The 23263-nt window shown below is 38.7% G+C and overlaps 1 protein-coding gene across 3 annotated transcripts in view; it reads right to left on the bottom strand.

Moving 5' to 3' along the window:
• Positions 1-23263, bottom strand: part of LOC126198992 (putative helicase mov-10-B.1) — a 418198-nt gene that overhangs the window by 55466 nt on the left and 339469 nt on the right. For all 3 annotated transcript variants that reach the window (XM_049935664.1, XM_049935663.1, XM_049935665.1), the window contains one exon: positions 20600-20718. In XM_049935664.1, coding sequence (XP_049791621.1) covers positions 20600-20718 — 119 coding nt within the window. The remainder of the gene's footprint in view (positions 1-20599; positions 20719-23263) is intronic.

Genomic DNA, 23263 nt, shown 5'->3' with positions numbered 1-23263 from the left:
GATGCCACCATCTTGAAGAGGCAGCCAGCTGGAGGTTCATGCACAGCTAATGTTCTCTCATCTCTGAGCCTCCACGGCCCACCAGGTCCAGAGATCACCCTCCAGCATTGCTCAATGGCTTGACCCTGGGCAATGCAGCTGGCTGTCGCTTGGCTGAATATTGTCTCATTCCAGCTGCAGATATGAGGGCAGAGTTGCCTCCCCCTGACACAGCACTGAGCCGAACAATGCAATATTGGCAAGGTCTCTGCCGAGCAATACTGATAAAAGTGCTGAATCAGCACATCCTTGCTAGCCTGTCCCATCCTGGGTGCACCAAGTGAACATTGCCATCCATCTCTTGTGGAAGCTGTTACACTTATTGAACATAGAAGTCAACAAATTATTTGTCAACACTGGGTGGTTGTATCTTCTACACTATCTTCCACCTCCACCAGAGAATCACTCACTCACAGCCTACCCATGCCCATTACAAGTGGTTGCATTATCCTATGTCTCTTTACAAGCGATAACAGAAGATCTGTTGGAGGTTGGAATGATGACAATGACAGTGGCAGTGTTTTTTGACAAGAATGCATAATTTAACACCAATTTTAAAATTTTTCTATTAGGTTGGTGCACAAGTTTGTATCATGTCTGTTTCGCATGTTGATGTTCCAGTTGCCATGGGTTTATTTATCAATTGCCATCTCTTATTTGTAGTTCACGGTTGCTATCTGAGTTTACATATTGTCATTTGGAGATAGTGAATGGAGGTGTGGACGATAGAAAATGGAGTGCCAAGTGGAGAAATTGGAACATTTATGACATATTCTTGTGTTTGAATTCAATAGAGGGGTGACAGCAGCAGAGACAGCCAGAAACATTAGTGCCAGAGGATAATACGGTTTTCTCATTTTAAGGAGAATCGTTTTGACATTAGAGACTCTCCACATCCAGGAAGATCTGCTGGGTTTGATGAAGATCATTTAATTGCACTAAACCACAATGATCCACATCAGTGTTCTAGAGAACAGGGAAATATGATGAATTGTGATTATTACACAATCTTGTTACATCCGCATGCAATGAGGAAGGTTCAAAAATTGGGTGTATGGGTACCGCATGTTCTATGATAAAGTCACAAAAATCAGTGGGTGGCCATATGTGGATTCTGCTTCCTTGTCATCAACTAACTCATGGACAACACCAATATTCCTATCCTGTGTCATTACTGCTGAGAAGAAATTGTGCCTTTATGTTAACATAAGGAAAAGAAAGGAATGGTTGAGCCCATACAGAGCAGCAAGTCCCTGTTCAAAGACCTGCATGCATCCACAAATGATAATGTTATGCATCTGGTGGAACAGTGACAGTATGATGTACTAAAAAATGCTTCCTCAAGGTGTAACCATCACTGCTAACATCTATTGTCAACAACTAAGACATCTTGCAGCTGCAATCCAAGAACAATGACCAGGAAAACAGTGTGAACTGATGCTACTCAACAATAAAGGCCACTCACATTTTGCTAAATTGACAAAAAACAATGGACAGTTGTTGCATTGGGAAGTCCTTCAGACCCACCTTACTCTCCTGATCTTGCACCCTCAGGTTTTCATCTTTTCTGCTCTCTATCAAAAACCCTTCAAGGAACTTCCTTTCTGGATGAAAATGTGGTCGGAACATGGTTCAATGAGTTCTTTGCCTAAAAAGCATGTGATTTGTACAGTTGCAGAAATGAAAAGTTACACCACCATTGGCAGACTGTTGATTTTTTTTTTTTTTTGGCAGGGAGGGGGGGGGGGGGGTATATGTTGTATGAGTCTGGTACTAATAGATGAAACAGTGTCTACTCAGGAAACAATTCGGCATTTGCTGAAACAGTTAGCTTAAATGTGGACTGATGATGTGGATAAAGTTGGGAGATAGGCTAGGGTGGAAAAGAAGGGAACAATAAATTCCTAACATGCCCCACCTGCCCTAGAGGGAAGCACAGCCTCATTTGTGATTCCATTTTCGAGTAAACCTGGGGATGATTCTTTTTCTTAATAATTATTTTTAAAGTCACATACAGCTAGAAAATTAGGGAACTGGAATGAAGAGCAATTTTTAAATATTGCTCAACTGAAATTATCAGGTGAGCGCATTATGACAGGTTGCAAAATGCCCCAGAATTTGCGCTAAGGACAAGTGGAGCAATACAGAACAAAGAACATATCTAGATACTATTGGGAACAACTTTCACTAACTCAGATACAAAGGAGGAGGGGGGGGGGACACTGTGAACAGTTTTGTGGTTAAAGTAAGGAAAATTGAACACTAATACGTAGAATTGATATTTGACGACAATGCCAATAAGGCCATTTTACAAGAGTCAGTACAAAGGGCCCTAGATGCGTTTTTGTGGAATTTGTTTGTGGTGACACTGTGTAAAGTTGGAAGGAGCTTGCACAAACTTTAAACAAGGCTGTTACAATTGCGCCAGCTTTGATCAAGATTGACGCATTGACCAAGCCTAGAGAGGGGAAAGCAGTTTTTAATACCAGATTATGTGCTACATGTGTTCAGCTGGACATGTTCAGCATCATTGTAGGAAGTTGCAACATAAGAAGTGTAAACAGGTTCGACACTCTGAATGAGAATGCTGACAGGAGGATATCCAAACTTGTCAGTGAGACCCACAGGCAAGATCTTGCATTCCAATGTTAAATGAAGGAGGAATTAGTGCAGCTACTGTACAGCATTCCCAGTGAATACTAGCACACATGCAGACTCAGTGGTACATTATTGTTTGGCTGGCTATTTTTAAAATAAAAAATAATATTTTTACAGTTTTTATTATTAGATTGCAAAGCCAGAATGAAAAAAAAAGTCTGAGTTTATAAAACTGAACTGACTTTTAAAATCGCTGCAAATTGCCATATGAACTTTCTTCTTCTTCTTATTCTTTCTCTTCATCATCATCTTCCTACATAAGATGGTTTTCACTGCCATTAAGAGCATTACTTATGCCGCACTTCCTGAAATATTTTACAATAATGTCTTCTCTCACTCTAGACCTTGACTGTTTTATCGACTGACACACTTGTTTGATTGTAGGTCATTTTAAAGCTCCCTTCAGTGTGAATCCATGTTGGGTTTCACCTATCATCCATTTGTTCCATTCCTCTTTCATATAAACTTTAAATGGTTATTGAGGTTGCAATTGTGAAGTAAGGTATAACAGCAAGCTCTGTATTTCCAAGTATCAGTTTCTCTTTCACAGAATTTTTCAAATGACTACTAAAACTGGTCTAGCAGAAGAAGAGAAGTCTTCTATGATAAAGCACCTTTCCTTCTTTCCCACGTTCTGTTGATCCATAATTTCATACCAGCCTCGTTCATCCAATCCTTGTCATGTACATGAACAACAACACCTGACAGTATTTCAGAAGGTTTTGACATTATTTTGTGCTTGAAAATGATCATTTTATTAAGTTTAGTACCATTACCACAACATCAAAGGACAACAATGTGGTGATTTTTTTCACGCCCACTTGCTTTTATAACTGCAGTTTTAACACCTTTCATGGCAGTTCTGTTACTCAGCACATCAAATGTTAGAGAAGTTTCATCCATATTTGCTATTTGGCTTAGTTACACTGGTTTTCTTTCAATGTTAAATAATAAAGCAATGGAAAGATAATATTTTCTGTTCATACTCTTGTGACATTTTCTGGGATATTTTGGTTTTGGTTTGCATGCTAAGTCTATGATGCTTCATAAACCTGCGGCACTAACTATTTCTACCCTTAAAGTCTGTTAAGTTACTGTAGCACTAACTTACAAGAGTGCGTGTGTGAATAATTTTTGTATCAGTTCCAATGCCATTTTGACAGTATCCTTGAATCCATTTCAATAAATCATCTTCTAGTTCTGACCAGTTTGCATTCAGTCCTCTATTTGCACATTTAGTCGTCCTCACTTTTTTCAGTTCTTCTTTACTAGCTTGCCAAATGCACATGTTTTTTTACTGTTGGTGGAGGCCTGAAATGCCACTCAGATGCTCTGATTCCATGTTCTTCTGAATATGCTATTACTTTCAGTTTATAGCCCGCATCTTAAGAATACCTTTTTTTTCCATTATGAACCTAGCTACTGACAAATATGTTGTACTGTGATGGATAACACAAATATCTTTCAATTCCATTTCACAGGCATTGTAGACTGCAATGATGCATCTTAGGCTAGTTAGTGTTCTGAGTTTGTGATGGGCAAGCTTGTGAATCCCCGCAACTCATGTTTGTCGCATCAGTGCACAGCTGCTGCCAGTTGAATCCAATGTTGCCAGATAGAGATAGGTTTCCAATGGCAACAAATATATGGCCACTTTTAAGACTGGCGGGAATTTTAAATCAAACACTGGACATTTTTATATTAATTTCGAGTAGAAAATGCACCTGAATTTTGAAGGCAATTTTTTGAAAAAAAATGCATCTTATAGCACATAAAATATGGTAGATAACAGGGAAGCTGATTGAACTGCATACAAAGTCTCTTAGATACTACTCATGGGATATATATGGATCATTTCAAAAGTTCTGTGCACTGTTGTAAGACAGAATTGAAGAAAGTAATTTACTTCACAAAATATATTCATGTTGTTTTTGTTGTGGTCTTCAGTCCTGAGACTGGTTTGATGCAGCTCTCCATCATAGGCAATCAATATAATCTTCATTCTTGCTTATGGCAGCTTCCCAATGTTTTGGCAACTTCTGAATTTAGGAAGGGCACCTTCATTATTGAGCTGTCTAATTACTTGGATCATTTCACTGGAAGCTTCATCAACTGTATCAAAATGTTTTCACTGAGTTGTTTCTTTAGTTTGGGAAGCAAAGCAGACTCTGGTGGGCCCATAGCAGAACTGTAAGATGAGTGGGGAATTATTTCCTATGCATATCTGTCAAGTGTTTTCCTCACTGGTAGGGCAATATACCGCTTGCATTAATGTAGATAGGGCAATATCCAGTCTTGCATTATCGTGCAAAATGAGGACACCAACAGAAAATCATGCCAGGCCTTCTTTGACGATTTTTTGGGTGCAAAACATTTTTCAGAAACAGCTTGTAGAATGCACCTGTTACAGACGTCCCCTATTTGTAGCTATGACCCCATTCATGTCATAATCAGAAATCATCAACAGTTTCAACTTTGAATACTGGTGGCAGAATTTTTTTGGACATGGAAAGTTGGATATTTTCCACTGTGGCAACTGAGACTTCAGTTCTGGCTCAAAATCTTATATCCAGGTTTCATCAGGTGCAACAATCCTTAAGAACTGTTCTCTTTTTGTTCATTAACTTGGAAGCAATTCTTCTGTGATGCTTTTGCATGCTGCTTTCTGCTCTTTGCTCCAGTCATGTGCCCACATCTGGCAGCAAATTTTCTCATCTTTAACTTTTCAGTTATGATTCTGTAAACTGAAGTGACGGACATTGTGGCCTCATATGCAGTTTCCTCACAGGTCTTTTTGTCAATTCTTTCTCACAATGTCATTAACAATAAACTGAGAGGTGTAGTCTGCTGGAGTTGATGGCCTTCCACTTCTTTGGTTGAGCAGACCATCATGATACTGTGTTATGATCCACTACACTGTTCCCACATACCTCTCTCAAAGCTTTGTAAATTTCCACTGGGTTCTTTCCACGCAGGGATTCGATTTTGATGTAGGAACACTGATCACTGTGTGTAATCTGACTTGACACAGTTTCAGCTGAATTACTCATGACATAGCCATGCGGAACAGGAAACACACTTATGACCATCACATTTAAAGTCTCACTCACAGCTGACATGAATTTCAATTTGAAAATGCCACAGTAATGGTCTCATATGCGCAGTGTGAAGGACTTTTGAAATGACTTCTGTAATATCAGAAGGTACGGGAAAGATAGTCTGTATGGTCATGGGAGCAGACATGCCAGTTAATCCTTTGTGTGTGGTTGAGCCTTTGATGCAAAATGAAGAACAGGATAAAGTACAGTGTTTTATTTGCTACAGTTTATAATGTGTAGAAGACATTGACGGAAGATGGACAGTGCCTGTCAGTGTTCATTAGAAGTGGAGCTATCATGTCATGCACTGGCAGCACCAGAGGATCGACCTAAGGTGGCACTGACGGTCCAATTCAGCTATTATCAGCACCTGCAACTGCCATTCTGACTGAATCATGCAATGATGACATTCCAGTGTTAATTGGACAGTGTGTTATGTCTTTTAAAAGTTAAACAGTGAAACAGTGCATGGTATAACCCGGACGATATTACAGTTTTTCTAAGGACGCCCAGGACATGTGGTACAGTTACTTGTCACCTTTACTCAGTGATGAGTGGCACAACTAACACTGAGTTTGGCAAAGTGTCATATTGTACTAAAAGAAGTTCACTATTTCGGTCATACCATTGGCCATGAGGGACTGTGAATCAACTCTCAGTTTCTACAAGCTGTGAGGGAGTTTCCAAAGGCTAGAACAGAGGAAGTCCTGTCTTGGAATATGTAATTATTAAAGGAAATTTTTGCAACAAATTGGAGAAACAGCAAGACCCTTGACACATTTACTGAAGATAGGGGTGAACCTCAATGGGCTCCAGAATAGGAAGGAACCTTTGTGTGATTAAATGATTTATTGACCATTGGTCTTGTCCTTGCTATTCTGGATTACCAGAAACAATTTATGTTATCATGTATTAACGACCAGGCTGCCCAGCCATTATGGTTGGTGTTGGTGGTGATGGGCAGCTCAAGGTCAGGATGTTGGCGAACCACCTGCCCAGGACTTAGGTCAGTGGTGGAATGGAGAATGGGTGCCTGCTAGAGGCTTGATGAGGCTACAAGGAGAGAGTATTGACAAACCATACATGGCCACTGACCTCCAAAGCCAGCAAACTGTGTCACTTATGCTGCTAGCAGCCTCAGAAATATGCAGTCAGAACAGGAATGATCACGATATTGGCTGTGTACAATAGGAGCAGCCATCAGCAGTGGAGTTTGCCCATGCAAACACTGCAGGCAGCAGGTAGTTTGATCATGCAAGTGGGAGCAGATGAGCTGCTGGATGCCCTCAATCATGAACTAGAGGCTACAAAAACATCTTCTGGCTGCAGAAGGACCAAGCCCTCAACACTGGCCTCTCCATGAATACAGTGCCCCAACGAGCAGTGTCTAAGTGCACAGAAGAAGGCATGTAGACCCAAGGAACTTGTAAATAAGTAGACTGATGACTGTTACCGATCCCTCCTCATAGCTGGATGCCAGCAGACTGAGATACTTCTAACTGAAAAAGAGGAATATTTATACAGGCCTGGAACATGGTTGTTTTGCTACAATACTGGTTACTTTCCCGCAAGCTATAAGAGCACCTTGGCCTCGGCATGAGGTAATCAGGCCACCCACACTGTGGCCACTCCATCTTTCTGCTGTGTCAGTATTTTGGTGTCTCTAGTTGCCCAGCTTAGCAACAGCATCAAGTACCACAACACATTTTGTGCTGCATGATCTCAGTGTCATAGCGTAGCTCTTGTTATATCAGCAAGTAGCACATGATGCAATAAAGTTCTGATCTGACCTGCTTAGGTGACCACCAGCTCATGCAGCACAAAACTGGCTTCTGGGTTTTAAGGATCCATCGAGCTGCTTGTCTTGGTGGGTTTTACAGTTAAGCGGGACTGATTCTTATGTCATTTTTCTAATTTCTGGTTGTATTTCTGGCTGCGCAACTTCTGTATGACTATGTACGTTGTTATTTACTGTTTTCTCAGTGTCACTTTGTGCTAATTCAAGATAAACTGCATTTCTGTCAACTTCAGCAGGTTGTGTCAGTTCAGTCGCCTCTTCAGTGATGTTAGGTGCTGGCACTAGTTGACGACTGTCTATACGATTATCATCAATTGGGTTACTGTTTGGAATACTGTTTCCACAAGTGCACTTTGAGTTTTCGATGAACTGCACATTACGGGCTTTCACAATTGTTTTTGGTGAATTTGGATCAATCAGACGATACGCTTTAGAATCTTCGCAATATCGAACAGAGATAAGTTCCTTAGATTTGTCTTCTAATTTCGTCCTTTTTTCTTTTGGTACTTTTGGTATATGTTTAAATGCTCAACATCCAAAGATTCGTAAATGACTCAAATTTATCCGACGACCACTCCATAATTCCTCAGGAGTGACATTCTTAACAGCTTTTGTTGGAGATCGATTCTTCAAATAAATTGCTGCGTTTACAGCTTCAGCCCAAAATTGTCTACTTAGACCTGCATCTGTTAACATTGTTCTTGTATTTTCAACGATTGTCCAATTTAAGCGTTCTGCAACACCATTCTGTTCTGGTGTGTAAGGAGTTGTTGTTTCATGCTGAATTCCATTCCTCTTTAAAAATAACTTCATGTACCGATTGACAAACTCTTTTCCATTGTCTGCTTGAAGTATTTTGATTTTTCGACCAGTTTAATTTTCTACTCGTGCTTTGAATTCGATGAATGTGTCACAGACTTCTGTAGTTGATTTTAACGTATAACCAAAAGATTTTCTTGATGTGTGTTCCTGGCAATATGGTGTATTGCGTATTTGATTAAAAGGTCAACTTTATAATCTCACAGATGACTAATTAGAGTCAATATCTAATAGACTGTGAAACACTAGTGTGAGCATTTTCTTAGATGAAGCAACATGTCAAGCAGTAGCCCACAGAGTGATATTTTTGACAGCAATGACAGTACTGAAGATCCAACTTATGTTGAATCAGCATCAGGTATGGTAATTGCTGTAATTTTTTATATTTTTCACATATACTTCCTGCGCAAATTCACAGGTAAAATAAATTATTGTGATCCTTCCTTTTCTCATTTCTTTGCACTTACAGTAAATGTCATTCATATTCATTTAACATATACATATTATTTCGGAATCAAGAACTGACAGGGAAAGCATAACACCAATTGCTGCTGATCTCTGTATGTAAATAGATGAACTCCGTAATTTGTGTAAATAAATATTCTATAACATACAAGGTAATTTTTTTTCCTACCTGAAAACAGCTTCTTTAGTTTTGATTGTGGTTATGAAAGATTACAAAGCAGGGCACCATAAGTGATGTGTATTTAAAGAGGAAATAATAAGCTTCATTCATGTCTTTAAAAAAAAAAAAAAAATATTATTATTATTCCCGAATCTATATTATAAGTACGGAGTACTGTAAAAATGGCTGGTAATGAATGAAGGAGACTGAGAAAATGGGCTCACACTGAGGTAAATAGATTTGCTTATATGTGGTTGGCACCATTAAGGCTTAATTACTTTACAACTACTGCAACATAACTTTTGTTCCTAACATTAATCATGTGTCTTTACAGTGGGCCCTATCATTATTGCTATTACTCTGCCACATGTAAATTCTACCAAGGATGAGCTGGCCTTATGTTTACACTTTGTTCAACATAGTTTTGATTTGTAGTAAAATATTTCCATAAACTTGTCAAAAATGTTTTAATTTCATTTTAAGTCAACTAGTTTTCATTAATACAGTAGGCTAACAATGCCATAGTTTAAACTAACGCACATATATAACTTTGAATAAACTTTATGTGATAGTGTCACACTCTTCAATATGTGTGGAATCTTATCCTTTGTTTAATACTGCCCCATTCTGCTACATTACATACAGCATGAACAGAGGCATTAGAAGTCATTTTTCCCATGCTCCACATGTAAATGAAATAGGAAGAAACTGTAATATGTGCAATAATGGGAAATATACTTTGCCATGCATCTCACATTGTTCTGCAGAGAATGCTTATAGACACAGTTTCAGTTGAATTGTAATTTGAACAATCACAATATAACAAAAAAATAAGTTTCATGTATTTAAATTCCTTGTCTGCAGTTCAGAGTGGAGTTATGTGTTCAGGTACACATGTATTCACCAAGTTCACATCTAATATACAGCTCAAAATTAGGAATCCCAACCAACTGAAAATAAAATTTAAAAAAATCTCTAAACCTCGGATTGAAAATTCCTTTTTACTATATGGCGAGTAGCAGCAAAGCTTCAAGACAAGTAGAAATGGGTAAATCAAGAATTTTTCCTGCCAAACTGAATACTCAATGATATTTCTGGAGAGGAACTGGTCATTGCTTACAACCACATTATTTCACCTGGACATGTGCCAGACACCTTCAGGTGAGCTGCCAAAGACTAACATTGGCTTGTACGTGGCATAGTTTAATGGCGCAACATATTCATTTTGTGCTAGCATCATGACTGAAACTGCTTGTCTTGGTGGGTTTTACAGTTAAGCGGGACTGATTCTTATGTCATACATTCACCCAGGAAGACTCATGGTAAAACAGCCTGGTTGAGTTGCAAGGCAAGTGCTGTGGAACGTACTGGTATACCTGCAGACAGATGGCTAAAGGTTCAAGCTGCTGACCACGAATGTCAAAAGTTCATGATGAATACTCAGCTGATGATAGATTATTATACAAACAAAAAAGGTGTCACCAGTGCATAGTAGTGGCAGCAAATTTATGCAAGCTGTGTTGAAGTTCATGATTCTATTATTGATGAAGAACATGGAAGCAGAATGTGTTCAAGTACATCTCCAGAAGGCTATCCTTTGCCTGAACTCCACAGGGCCTCGCTGCATGGTATCAAGTATGAAAGAGCCGTCCCATCGGTGGCTGAGCAACGGCATAGTATGCAGATGTGTACAGCATGAGTGAGAGTATGACATGCATAGTGTTCTTTAATCTTCTGGATTTTCTTCTCTTCTGCAAAGACAGGACATTCTTTGCTCCAAATTAGATGAGGTAGGACAAATGACACACATGGGCAGGGCAGTAAATTGAACATCAGGTTCATGGACAGCAGAGCTGCATTCTTCTACAAGTAGCCTGACTGTTGCAACCCAAGATGGTATGACCAAAGCATTTAAAGTCAAAGCACCACATTGCATTAGGTACATGAGGTCTAACTTAAATCAGAAAAAGCAAGATATTCAGGCAACATTGGTAGGTTCAATCTCAGATTATATGATGCTGACTTCTGGAGCTCACAATCAACTCATTTCATGAAATCCTTAACTTCAGTGAGCTATTTGCTTTCACATTCCTGTTGGAGTTTTTTGGTGTCTATGTTCATAATGTAATAAAACTCACTGATGACAGCACATTCTCAAGCTACTTTGGGATTTAACAACTTTATTGCTTGGATAGCTTTCAGCATCTTGATCAGGAGTGTAGAAAGATCACAGTGTTTCCAATTAACCTTCAACACATATAACAACAATAAGTGCATTATTTATTACAGCATGTAGTCTTGTTAGTACTACTGCTGTCACCCTCATTCAAAGACGTATCAGGTGGTCTCTTTGGGTTTTGGGTGTTAATACTGCCCAACAGACCACCAAACTACAAGGAAAGGGTTTAGGCTTCATAGAAGATCCATAAACAGCTAGAGAAGTACAGATCCAACCAGGCAGAGCACCACTTGCCTTCAGTTAAGTATTCTACAATGAGATGCAGCAGGTTCCCCAGAAGCTGCCAGCTAGCGACTGTTAAGACTCAATACCCACACCTCTCATCAGCATACAGTGATATTAAAGTGATTTAATAGAGGCTTTTAACATATTCATGACCTGGGCGATTAATCGAAGATCCCTGTTCTCTGTGACACACAAAATTTTGGCCTCTGTGCCACACAGTGGTCACTGACGCATATCCAGAGCTTACAGTTAGAGAAGCACTGTGAAGCACTGTGACCTTTCTACATCCATAAAGCTCTAGAGAGACTTGCAAGGCAAATTAAAGTTATCAAGCAGTTGTGCAGTCCTCAGCTCAGGAAACCAGATTCCAATGAACAAATGCTATGCTCCGATAGTTGCTCGCCATTTAGAACACTTGGGGGACATGTTTCGCTTGATCAAAAATATCACAGATTTGGTGAGCACTACCCACCAGCTCTGTTCTGACTGTATTTTGGTGTCAGTACTAAACATGCATTCAGTTTTAAGTGTTATATTTAATTGATGACCCTCCCTTTGGATTTGGAGTTGATTCTGGTTTCGACATGACACTATTTGCTGGAGACGCCGGTTATTTTCAAATGTCTATACGACCATGGCTCTACATAACAACTGTTGCCTAAAGAAGCAGGACCTGGAATACAAGCAGTACATCATTCTTAATATCCCTATACTCAGTAGACAGATGGATTCCAAAATAGCAGTAAGTCAGCTGCAAATCAGGCATCCATCAGCGTTTTCCAGAGATGCTGGTCAAGATTTGGGGAAATGGATCAAAGGATTCAATTGAGTCACCAAATACAACAGTGGAATGACATCATGTGTTTTGAAAATGTGTTCTTACACTTGAGTGGTGTGCTGATATTCATGACAGAATATAGCACATCCTTGGCCAGCACTACCTTTCTTCAGTGATGCACTTCGATGCATGGTTTATGGTAAGATCTCTGAATATTCAAAGTATGTAATATTCATATTAAAGGAAATTTAGTTAATGACCGTAAAGTTAATTATGAATCGACATGGTGGCTTTGAGGTAAGTCTAACATAAAATGTCTGAGTTGTCATAGCCATGTATCAAGCTGCTGGAGAGAGGGTATGTGCCGCTATTCATGAGAGAATATAGCAAATCCTTAGCCGGCACTGCTTTTCTTCAGTGACACAGTTTGAAGCATGTTCTGTGGTAACACCTCTAATATATGAAGTTTGTAATATTCATATTAAAGGAAAGGTAGTTAAGCTTTATCAGGTCATTATCAAAAATGTGTATGTCTGCGATATATATAGATTTATGTTAGAAATAGTGTGTACCTGCACTGTTGTTTCTTTCTGTTACATGGGTTTGAGGATGCTGGAGCAACAGTGTAGGGCTTGCTGCAACAAGGTACAGCATTGTTGAAAGCTGGTCACTATACATGTGAAGCCAACGGCCATGCCAGGCTGATAGATATCATCATTGGTGCAGTGGCCTTTGATTATTATTAAAAAAGATATTGTATTTTATCAGAAAAAGAAAAAAAAGGATGAAAACATTTGTAAGATCTTAATTCATATATCAGTTGTTGCCTAGTTGTCTCCATAGTATTCAGCAACAGTAATATGTGTGGCCAACCAGAGTTTCTATTGTTATGTTGATGAATAAATGTATTATGAAGAACAAATAAAAACTGAACAGAAGGTGTTATTAATGGAAATTTAAAACCTGCGCTGAGAAGCAGTTTATTGCAACAGTGTTTGTGATAGATGCTCACTGTGTTAAATCTTACCCAGACTATGTTATTGAACAGAAACAGAATCACTTATTGAATGAGGCTGAGAAAAAGGGATGTAGACTATCTTCAAGACTGCTGATTTTTGGTGAAGCGACTTTGGGTTCTGAAGGCAGTGTTAACATCCACGACCAATTTTGAAAGCCTGTTACATGCTCTTTAAGTGATGTAAAGTTTTCAATAGAGGAAAGGTACTGTAATTTCTGACACAGATGGAATGTAAGCCCAGAGATATGAGTGACAAAGTTGCACTCATGAGTGACTAGTTGCAGTGCTAATATCGCTAGTTGTTTTACAGATGACATGAACTATATGTTGAACTGTGAAAAATACATTATTGCCTGAGATTATGAGCAGATTTACTTACCACAGTTACTCAGTTAATGTCTGCTAGTCCCATTAAACAAGAACCTGCTACTATAAAGTATTTCCTTGGAAGAGGTGATGGTGATATCAGTCAGTACTGATGGAACAATTTGCACTATTCACATAAAATTAAGGTCATAGCAGGACTATCTCAGTGGGACAGTGTAAAGACTAGTTACATGGTAAGAGGATTGAAAGGCTGAACAGGTCAACATACAGCATCAGTGTTGCTAATATCATTGGAAACATACTGTTATTAACAAACTGCATGATCAGGCTGATTGATTAGACACTGTGTGTGCATGCTGCCCTGTCACAACTGCACAGCCCATCGGTGGTTCAAGAACAACATGGAGAAGCTCAATAAATGGCATAAATTTCAAGCAGAACTGTAGACAACGTTTAGTGGCAATCAGCAAAGCCTGCACAGCAGAACAACTGAAGAACAAGGTCCAATGTCATGGAGAAATGACAGAGTCGTGCATACAGATGTTTTGGCCCTATGCCAAATCATGAATCCAAATGACAGAAGGCAACAGAATCTCATACTTGATGAAAGGAGTCAGTAAGTCATGCATCAAGCACTTCTGGTAAAGGGTGTCACAATGACAGAGGAATTCATCTACTGATTCCAGTGAATCAAGTAAATGCAACAGAAAGAGTTGGGCAAAAGAAGTATGACTGACTGTCAAAAGCGGTCCCCATGGCAGTTGGGGAAACCACTAGAACTCACCCATTCTCATACACCAGATAGTAAGAGACAAGATAGTGAGGTATAGTGCAGCCAAAAAAGTCGGACTGAATACAAAATAAATAGCAGTCATGAATGTTGATCCCATAAGCCAGGAGGTAATGGAGAATGTCTAAGACGTGCATTGACCTTTAGCAGCAATATCCACCGACAGCTGAACACACCAGGCAGAATGGACTCAGTGAACTTTGGCTTATGCCGCAACCATCAGACAAGAACCAAGCACCAATGCATGTACAACCAACTCTATGTACAACCAACTTATGCCCCACAGAAGTACAGAGATTTGGAGAACAGAGGACAACACAGTATTGTGTTTCCACTGTGGATGTCCTGGACATGTTGTACGCTACTGTAGAGAAAGAAGGAGAGTTTTTGAGAACTACTACACTGTCAGGTGCCAAATATCACAACAGTTCTATTCACATCAGTCAACTGCAGGCAATTACAGTCAACCTGTATGACAAAGTCCATTGTTGTACCATGGGCAAGGCCAGGTTGCAAACCCAGCATGTCATAGTGATTCCCCATAGCCATAAAGAGATAACAGCCATTCACCCAGCTGCTGATGTTACAAAAACTGAGTGAGGCAACCATCTATGGAGGTGAGGCCACCAGAGATGCAAATCCCCCATGAACTATGAGGCATGTTCAGAAAGTAAGAGTACTGTGACAATAACAAGCTGTGGTTTTTTGTTTTTTGAGGATTGGCACCAATGAGCGATAGATGTTTTTTTTTTTTAAATTTTCACTGACCAGAGCAAATAGTGTGTACACAGTAGTATGTAAATTCACCTTATAATGTCCAGTTGCATGAAATATGTCAGTAAGAAATCCCATGGGGTTCAAGCCATATGCTGTGATCCTGTTCCTACTTGTGGCATAACACTTATCAATTTTTTTTTTTTTTTTGCAAATCAGAATGGTTTATAAAAAAAATGGATCACCATTCTCTCTGTTGGTTGATTAGCCTAAAGGATCTGTTGGGTCAACTGGGAAGAGGGGCACTGAGGTGTAAGGAGTATAGCATCACAGTGGTATAAAAATGGAAGCAAACACAAGGACACCGACTGCCTTTCCAGGAATCCTTTGGTGGAATACAGCAGCAGACAGCTGCAATAAATGATATTGTTGCTGAACAGAGGAAAGAATGAGCACTGCTGATAACCACAGAAGTCTTGAAGAAAGACTAACTGATCAAAGGAGGATTCTAATTCACTAATGGAGCACTGTACAGATGAACTATGATCCAAAGGTGCAGAAATAGTTGCGTGTCATCCCAGCTCATCTACAGCCAGTTATCCTGAAGTTTTTCTATGATGCTCCAACAACTAGTCATCTGGGATTTGGGATTCATGAAGACTAGATAAAATCACAGATGCAGGTATCACTGGCCAGGTGTCCAGTAATTTGTTAGACATTTCTTAGACACTATGTGAGCCACAGTAAAGAATGACAGTGGTGAAAGCACATGCTGCAATTACTTTCAAGGGCTTCTGCTACCAGTCCCGACTGCAACAGCACCATTCCACTTGTAACACCATAACCTCTGGGGACCCTATATCCAATTTCAATCTCATCTCCACTCTCTCTCTCTCTCTCTAGGGAAACATTCCACATAGGAAAAATATATATAAAAACAAAGATGATGTGACTTACCAAACGAAAGTGCTGGCAGGTCGATAGTCTGCTTGTGTCTGTGTATATGCGGATGGATATGTGTGTGTGTGCGAGTGTATACCCGTCCTTTTTGTCCCCCTAAGGTAAGTCCTTCCACTCCCGGGATTGGAATGACTCCTTACCCTCTCCCTTAAAACCCACATCCTTTTGTCTTTCCCTCTTTCCTGATGAGGCAACAGTTTGTTGCGAAAGCTTGAATTTTGTGTGTATGTTTGTGTGTCTGTCGACCTGCCAGCACTTTCATTATATATATATATATATATATATATATATATATATATATATATATATATATATATATATATATATATATATATATATATATATATATGATGTGACTTACCAAACGAGTCATCCCAATCCCGGGAGCAGAAGGGGAAAAAAGGACAGGTATACACTCGCACACACACATGAAATGTCTGCTCGTGTGGGAGGGACGGGTGTGCGCTCGCGCACACGCGCGTGTCCATCCACACATGCGCGGACACGAGCAGACATTTCATGTGTGTGTGTGTGTGTGTGCGAGTGTATACCTGTCCTTTTTTCCCCTTAAGGTAAGTCTTTCTGCTCCCGGGATTGGGATGACTCCTTACCCTCTCCCTTCAAACCCACATCCTTTCGTCTTTCCCTCTCCTTCCCTCTTTCCTGATGAAGCAATCGTTTGTTGCGAAAGCTTGAATTTTGTGTGTATGTTTGTGTTTGTTTGTGTGTCTATCGGCGTGCCAGCGCTTTCATTTGGTAAGTCACATCATCTTTGTTTTTAGATATATTTTTCCCACGTGGAATGTTTCCCTATATATATATATATATATATATATATATATATATATATATATATATATATATATATATAATGATGTGACTTACCAAATGAAAGTGCTGGCAGGTCGACAGACACACAAACGAACACAAACATACACACAAAATTCAAGCTTTCGCAACAAACTGTTGCCTCATCAGGAAAGAGGGAAGGAGAGGGAAAGACGAAAGGATGTGGGTTTTAAGGGAGAAGGTAAGGAGTCATTCCAATCCCGGGAGCGGAAAGACTCACCTTAGGGGGGAAAAAAGGACGGGTATACACTCGCACACAGACACATATCCATCCACACATATACAGACACAAGCAGACATATTCAAAGGCCTTTGACACAAGCTTGTGTCTGTGTATGTGCAGATGGATATGTGCATGTGATTTTTGTTTCAGTTAGTTAATTACTACATGCAAATTAACAAAATATATTGCTGGAATAATAAAACATGTAATTTATAGTCTTAATAGAAACAGATTCTTTCCTGTCTTTGTATGGAATTATTCACTTTTATTCTATGTAAGTTTCTATGTAATTTGGGAAGATGTATGTAAAAACTCTAATTGTTCTTATGAAAAATTCAGTCGTAATAATATAGTAATTGTTTAAAAACAATATAAATAAAGGCGATTTGTATGCACCATACTTCAGTCTTGGACTGAATTTTGTATAAAAACCATGTAGTCAGACTTTGTCACAACATAAAATGTTTTATAACTGGAAGATGTAAGTTCTACAATGTAAAACAAGTTCACCGCCAAACATCTAGCGTGTGAAATAAAAACCTTTGTAAACAAGAACTACTAAAACTTATTTTGACCAACACGTAATATCCATGTGATGATGCAGTAACATCAAAATGAATCTAAGGCATCATCAAGAAGCAGCAACCCAGATTACACAAGATAGATATAAAACTGGTTGAGGGTTATCTGAATGCGGGTAATGTGTTGTAAAATGTGGTATGAAATAATTAGGTAGTGACTGAACATTGTTTTTTCTTGTTTTAAACTACGATACACATTCCTAACTTCACATAAACATTTTCGCCACATTTTATTACACACTTATCTGAAATTGAACTCTTGGCGAGGTGCCTGAAGGCTGCAAATGGGAATAGATACAAGTCTGCACTGACTATCTCACCAGCTATGCTATTACCAAAACTGTGCCAACCGCCAAGCTCCACAAATGGCAAAGTCCCTTAAAGACGACATCATTTTAAAAGCATGAAGCACTCCCTGTGATGCCCTCTCATTGTGGAAATGTTTTCCACTTGAGACTTGTATCAGGGATGATTTCATTCTGTGACATCACCCACAGGATGACAACCACTCACCATCTACAGACTACTGGCCCCAAGCATGCTTTAATAACAAGCTGGAAGATATCCTCTAAATACCTATTGATGAAGAATAGAAAAATGGGACTGCACTACCATCCATCGTAACATACACATACAACAAAACGAAGCAAGCTCTAAGGCTTCTCACTGTTCTTCTTGCTCCACAGTAATGAGGATGAAATGACAACAGATACACTCTTTCTGTTTCAGCTGGATGATACTCAGGATGACTATGTGAAACACCCCATCACCAGGATCAAAGAAGTAAGGCAGCTGGCTTACATATAAATTCTTGACTCCAGGAGAAAAGACCAAGAGTGCTACAGTGCCAAGTATAGTAAACATCTACATCTACACGGCTGCTTTACAAATCATGATTAAGTGCCTTGTAGAGGGTTCTACAAATCATTTTCACACTAATTCTCGATTATTCCACTCTTGAACTGCGTACAGAAAAAACAAGCAGCTATATATTTCTGTGAGGCCTTTGATTGCCCTTATTTTATCATGATGATCATTTCCCCCTATGTAGGTTGGCAGTAACAAAATATTTTTGCATTCTGAGGAGGAAACTGGTGATTGAAATTTCATGAAAAGATCCTGTCGCAACGAAAAATGCCTATGTTTTTATGATTTCATCCCAAATCCCATATCATGTCCGTGTCTCTCTCTCTCTTGTTTCTCAATAATACAAAATGTGGTGTTCTTCTTTGATCCCACAGCGTGTTTCAGTATTCCAAAATATGATGGACAAGTGTAGGGTAGGCAGTCTCTTTAGTAGATCTATTGCACCTTCTACGTGTTCTTTTAATAAAACGCAGTCTTTGGTTCACCTTCTCCACAACATTTCCTATGTATTCTTTCCAATTTAAATTGTTCATAATTGTAATTTCTGGGTATTTAGTTGAATTTACAGCCTTTAGATTTGACTGATTTACCATGTAACTGAAGTATAATGAATTCCTTGTAGCACTCATGTGGAGGACCTCATAATTTCATTATTTATGGTCAATTGCCAATTGTGCTACTCTGGGCTATATTCTATCTTTTTTCACTTGTCAGATGACAAATATGAAGTCAAGGGTTATGACCCCTCATAACGGAAGACAAAAGTAAATGACATAATCCATATCCGTCATATGAAGGCTTACAACAGTCCAAAGGTGCAGGCTGATGACTGGAAGCTGAAGGAAACTGAAAACCCACTCAATTATTGGAAACATTTGAAGGGAGGAGCTATCTTCCATGCTCTTCATAGTGGAGTGGATGTAACAACATCACCAGAAAGCAAGGATTTGCCATGCACAGAAACACTGGCAAGATCTGGTTCTGTGGTGCTGCATTCGGTTCCAAGAACTCTTCTGAAACAATGTGTCACTGTTTCTCTAGGAGAGGAGCAATGGTGCAAGTTGTGATGCAGTGTGGCATAGAAGTTAACATCGCTGACTGGTGTGGTGTGTGTCACCTGTTCAAACCCAATCACCAGCATTTAGTAGTTATTTCGCATTGCCGTTTTTAGAAGGTTGTTGAAATATCTTTTGTTTGTACACCCTAGAATATTTAATATACATGTAAATACTTGTATTCTAGAATATTCAGTATTTGTATAAATAGGTGCACTCTCTATACAAGAGGTCAGTTCTATTCTGTTCATGTATCAGTGTCAGATAAATGTGCTTTTTAAGTGTCTTACTTCACTGAAGACCCTGCCTTTGAACTTGGACATAATTGTGATTTTGATATGACAGTATTTTTAATGAAATTCTCAAAAGTGGTATTACTTGTGTGCTGCTACATGAAAGTGCCAGATGCTATATGCTTCATTTGGTTAGGCTTCTGCCAATATGACATTGGAAGCTGCTACTACAATAAAATTTTGCTGTATCAATTTTTGGACTGCATTTTGTATGGAGGGTTCTTCAAAAGTTGTAGGTTAGAGTCACTGGGATAAATTTTTTGCATTAAAGAATTACATAATCTGACACAGAAAAACATCACAAAAGGAGGGTGTGTGACCATAACTTTATATTAATACACACGGTGGTGTATTGCTGGGACATAAAAATGTTAATGGCGCTCATTCACAGACAGAACAATTACACATTTCTAACAGATTTTAGTACTCCATGCAAGTCATCTTACTTAATTCACAAATATATCCTTTATCAATATGAAATTTAAAACAGAGACCATAATTAAAGACAAACCTACTGGGAAATATGTTTTTTTCCAAATATCTGCCTGGAGCAGCATTTGCCTTAGTAAAGCCAGAGGTTATTAATGGAACACATATAACAGCAAAATACTAGAAACTAAGAATGGAAAGGATTGTGAAGCACCTGGGTGAGTGAGCTTCTCGTTCATCTTTGCCTTGAACTCCATGAAAAATTATAGGAAATTCCCTTTTGGGCAGCTGACTCCATCTGCAAGCCATCCTTGTTAAATCTCCACCACAGGCCTGTGACAGACAAACAAAAAAATATAACTGTTTGCATATTTTAACACTCTAATAGTAGTAACTTTCACCTAAGATGGAATAAGTAGTCCAAATAATCCTTGGTATATTAGGAAATAGTAAGGTAGACACATAAGATGAGGTATCAGTCTGCCATGGTACACTCTTTGGCTCTTCAAGAAATGGAAAATATTCAAGTGAATACAGAGAGAAAGACTATTAAGTTAATTGAGCTAGAGTGGAGCAAAACACTGTCGTTAGGCTTCTGTTTATGCAGAGCCAAGAATACAAGCAGAAGTTGCTCCTCCTGTGAGTACGAGTGGTGCATGGACATTGTCACTTGCTGTGGTGGACATGTTACTCTGTTCAGCCGCCGATGGAATGCGTTATGGTGGCCCACCAAGTAGTAACCAAAGAGCCTTTATTAACAACAAACTTTATGTAAAATGTAATGTAATTGACTTACTCTATTGTATATGGACCAGAGGGAAGGAGGAGTCTGAAGCTCATAGTAAAGTATATTATATTAATGGTTAATTTTCGAATATGGTTGAAATGAAGGAACTCTGGTTATGAATTGTTTACATTGTTTGAGGAGTCAAATGAGCTATTTTTCCAACTGAAACATTAAATTTTTGGGGAAGAGGATCCACACATGGTGAAAAAGATTGTTAGTTGGGAATGAATAGTACAACCAGCTGTAAAAAATAAAGTTATATGTGACCATTGTATCCAGAAGATATTAGCAAAGAAATCGAATATAAAAAAAGTCATGTGCTAATCATACACGAAGGATGACATAGATAGAAAGTTATAGGCATTATTAAGACCACAAAAGGTAAATAAATACAAGAAACGTTAAGCTTAAGGATTTGATTCATAAGCATTGTTAAACTTTGAGCTTTGGGGGGAAAATAATAATAATAATAATAAAAGTCAAAGCATTAACTATGGATCAGGAGAATCAGTTACTGAAACTTGGAGGGAAAAAGTAAGAGTGTCACCTACCACCAAAGACAGATTATTGAGAGTGCCACGTAAAAACCAGGGGCAGCAACTGTACACACAAATGCAGACCATGTCAAGATTATATAGTGGGAAGATGACCTTTGGGTTAACAATATTGAGCAGTAAGTTAATTGGCTATTGGAAAGGTTGGTATTGACATGCTGGACTCACATTAGAACTGAATCCACTGTAATATGGTAAGGTGCACATTAAAGCATGACCTACATCTACAGCAGATAATGGTTTGCACATATTATAACTGTCATATTGTCTTCCACTTTGTTTTCTCACTCAACAGTAGTGTGTATTGTCCAAATTTGTACTGTTTTTGACAATGATACATGTGTCTGTTACTGAAAATATTTTTGGCAGTAGTTCGAGACACAAATTTATCTTCAAGGAATCCATAAATTTTAAAATGGGGTTTCTCTCATTATAAGACAAATGACATTCTTAGCACCAATATTATAGGGAACTTGCAATCCTACAATCCTAAAATTAAAATGGAATGACTAAGGCTAATTTGTAGTTCCTTGTTTGATGTTCAGACCAACATTCTCAGCATGGGATGAGATAGCTGCTGTTCAAAAGTAGCTGGAAATTGCTCTGTCTGCTATCAGACAGTTGGAAGCTGTTTCAAAAGGGGTTGGAGAACTACATCTACATCTATACTCTGAACACCACCGTGAGGTGCATGGAAGAGGATACATCCCATTGTACCAGTTATTAGGGTTTCTTCCCATTCCATTCAAGTATGGAGCATGGGAAGAGTGATTGTTTGGATGCCTCTGTATGTGCAGTTATTATTCTAATCTTATCCTCACAAGCCCTGGGTGAGCAATACATTGGAGGTTGTTGTATATCCTTAAAGTAATCATTTAAAGCCGGTTCTTGAAACTTTGTTAACAGACTTTCTCATGATATTTTATTTCTATGTTCAAAAATACTCCAGTTCAGTTCCTTCAGTATCTCTGTGCCTCTTTCCCATGGATGAAACGTATACATTCAGTATCCCCTGTCAGTCCTATCTGGTACACACTTGAGCAGTATTCTAAAACTGGTTGCACATGTGGTTTGTAAGCAATTTCCTTTGTAGACTGATTGCACTTCTTAGAACTCTACAAATAAACTGAAGCCTACCACCTGCTTTACCCACAACTGAATCTATGTGATCATTCCATTTCATAATATCCCTCAAAGTGTCACATCCATGTCTTTGTATGATTCGGCCGATTCCAGCAGTGATTCACCGATATTATAGTCATAGGACACTACGTTTTTTTTTGTTTTGTGGAGTGCACAATTTTAGATTTGTGAACATTTAAAGCAAGTTGCCAATACCTGCACAACTTTGAAATCTTATCAAGATGTGACTGAATATTTATGCAGCTTCTTTCACATAGTACTTCATTATACATAAGTGCATCATCTGCAAAATGCCTGATTTTTCTTTTAATATTATCTCCAAGGTCATTAATATACAATGTGAACAGGAAGGGTCCCAACATACTCACAAGGGACACAACTGAAGTTACTTCTA

This window comes from Schistocerca nitens, chromosome 8 (assembly GCF_023898315.1).
Source record: "Schistocerca nitens isolate TAMUIC-IGC-003100 chromosome 8, iqSchNite1.1, whole genome shotgun sequence".
Taxonomy (NCBI): Eukaryota; Metazoa; Arthropoda; class Insecta; order Orthoptera; family Acrididae; genus Schistocerca; species Schistocerca nitens.
This window is presented reverse-complemented; position numbering and strand designations above follow the sequence as displayed.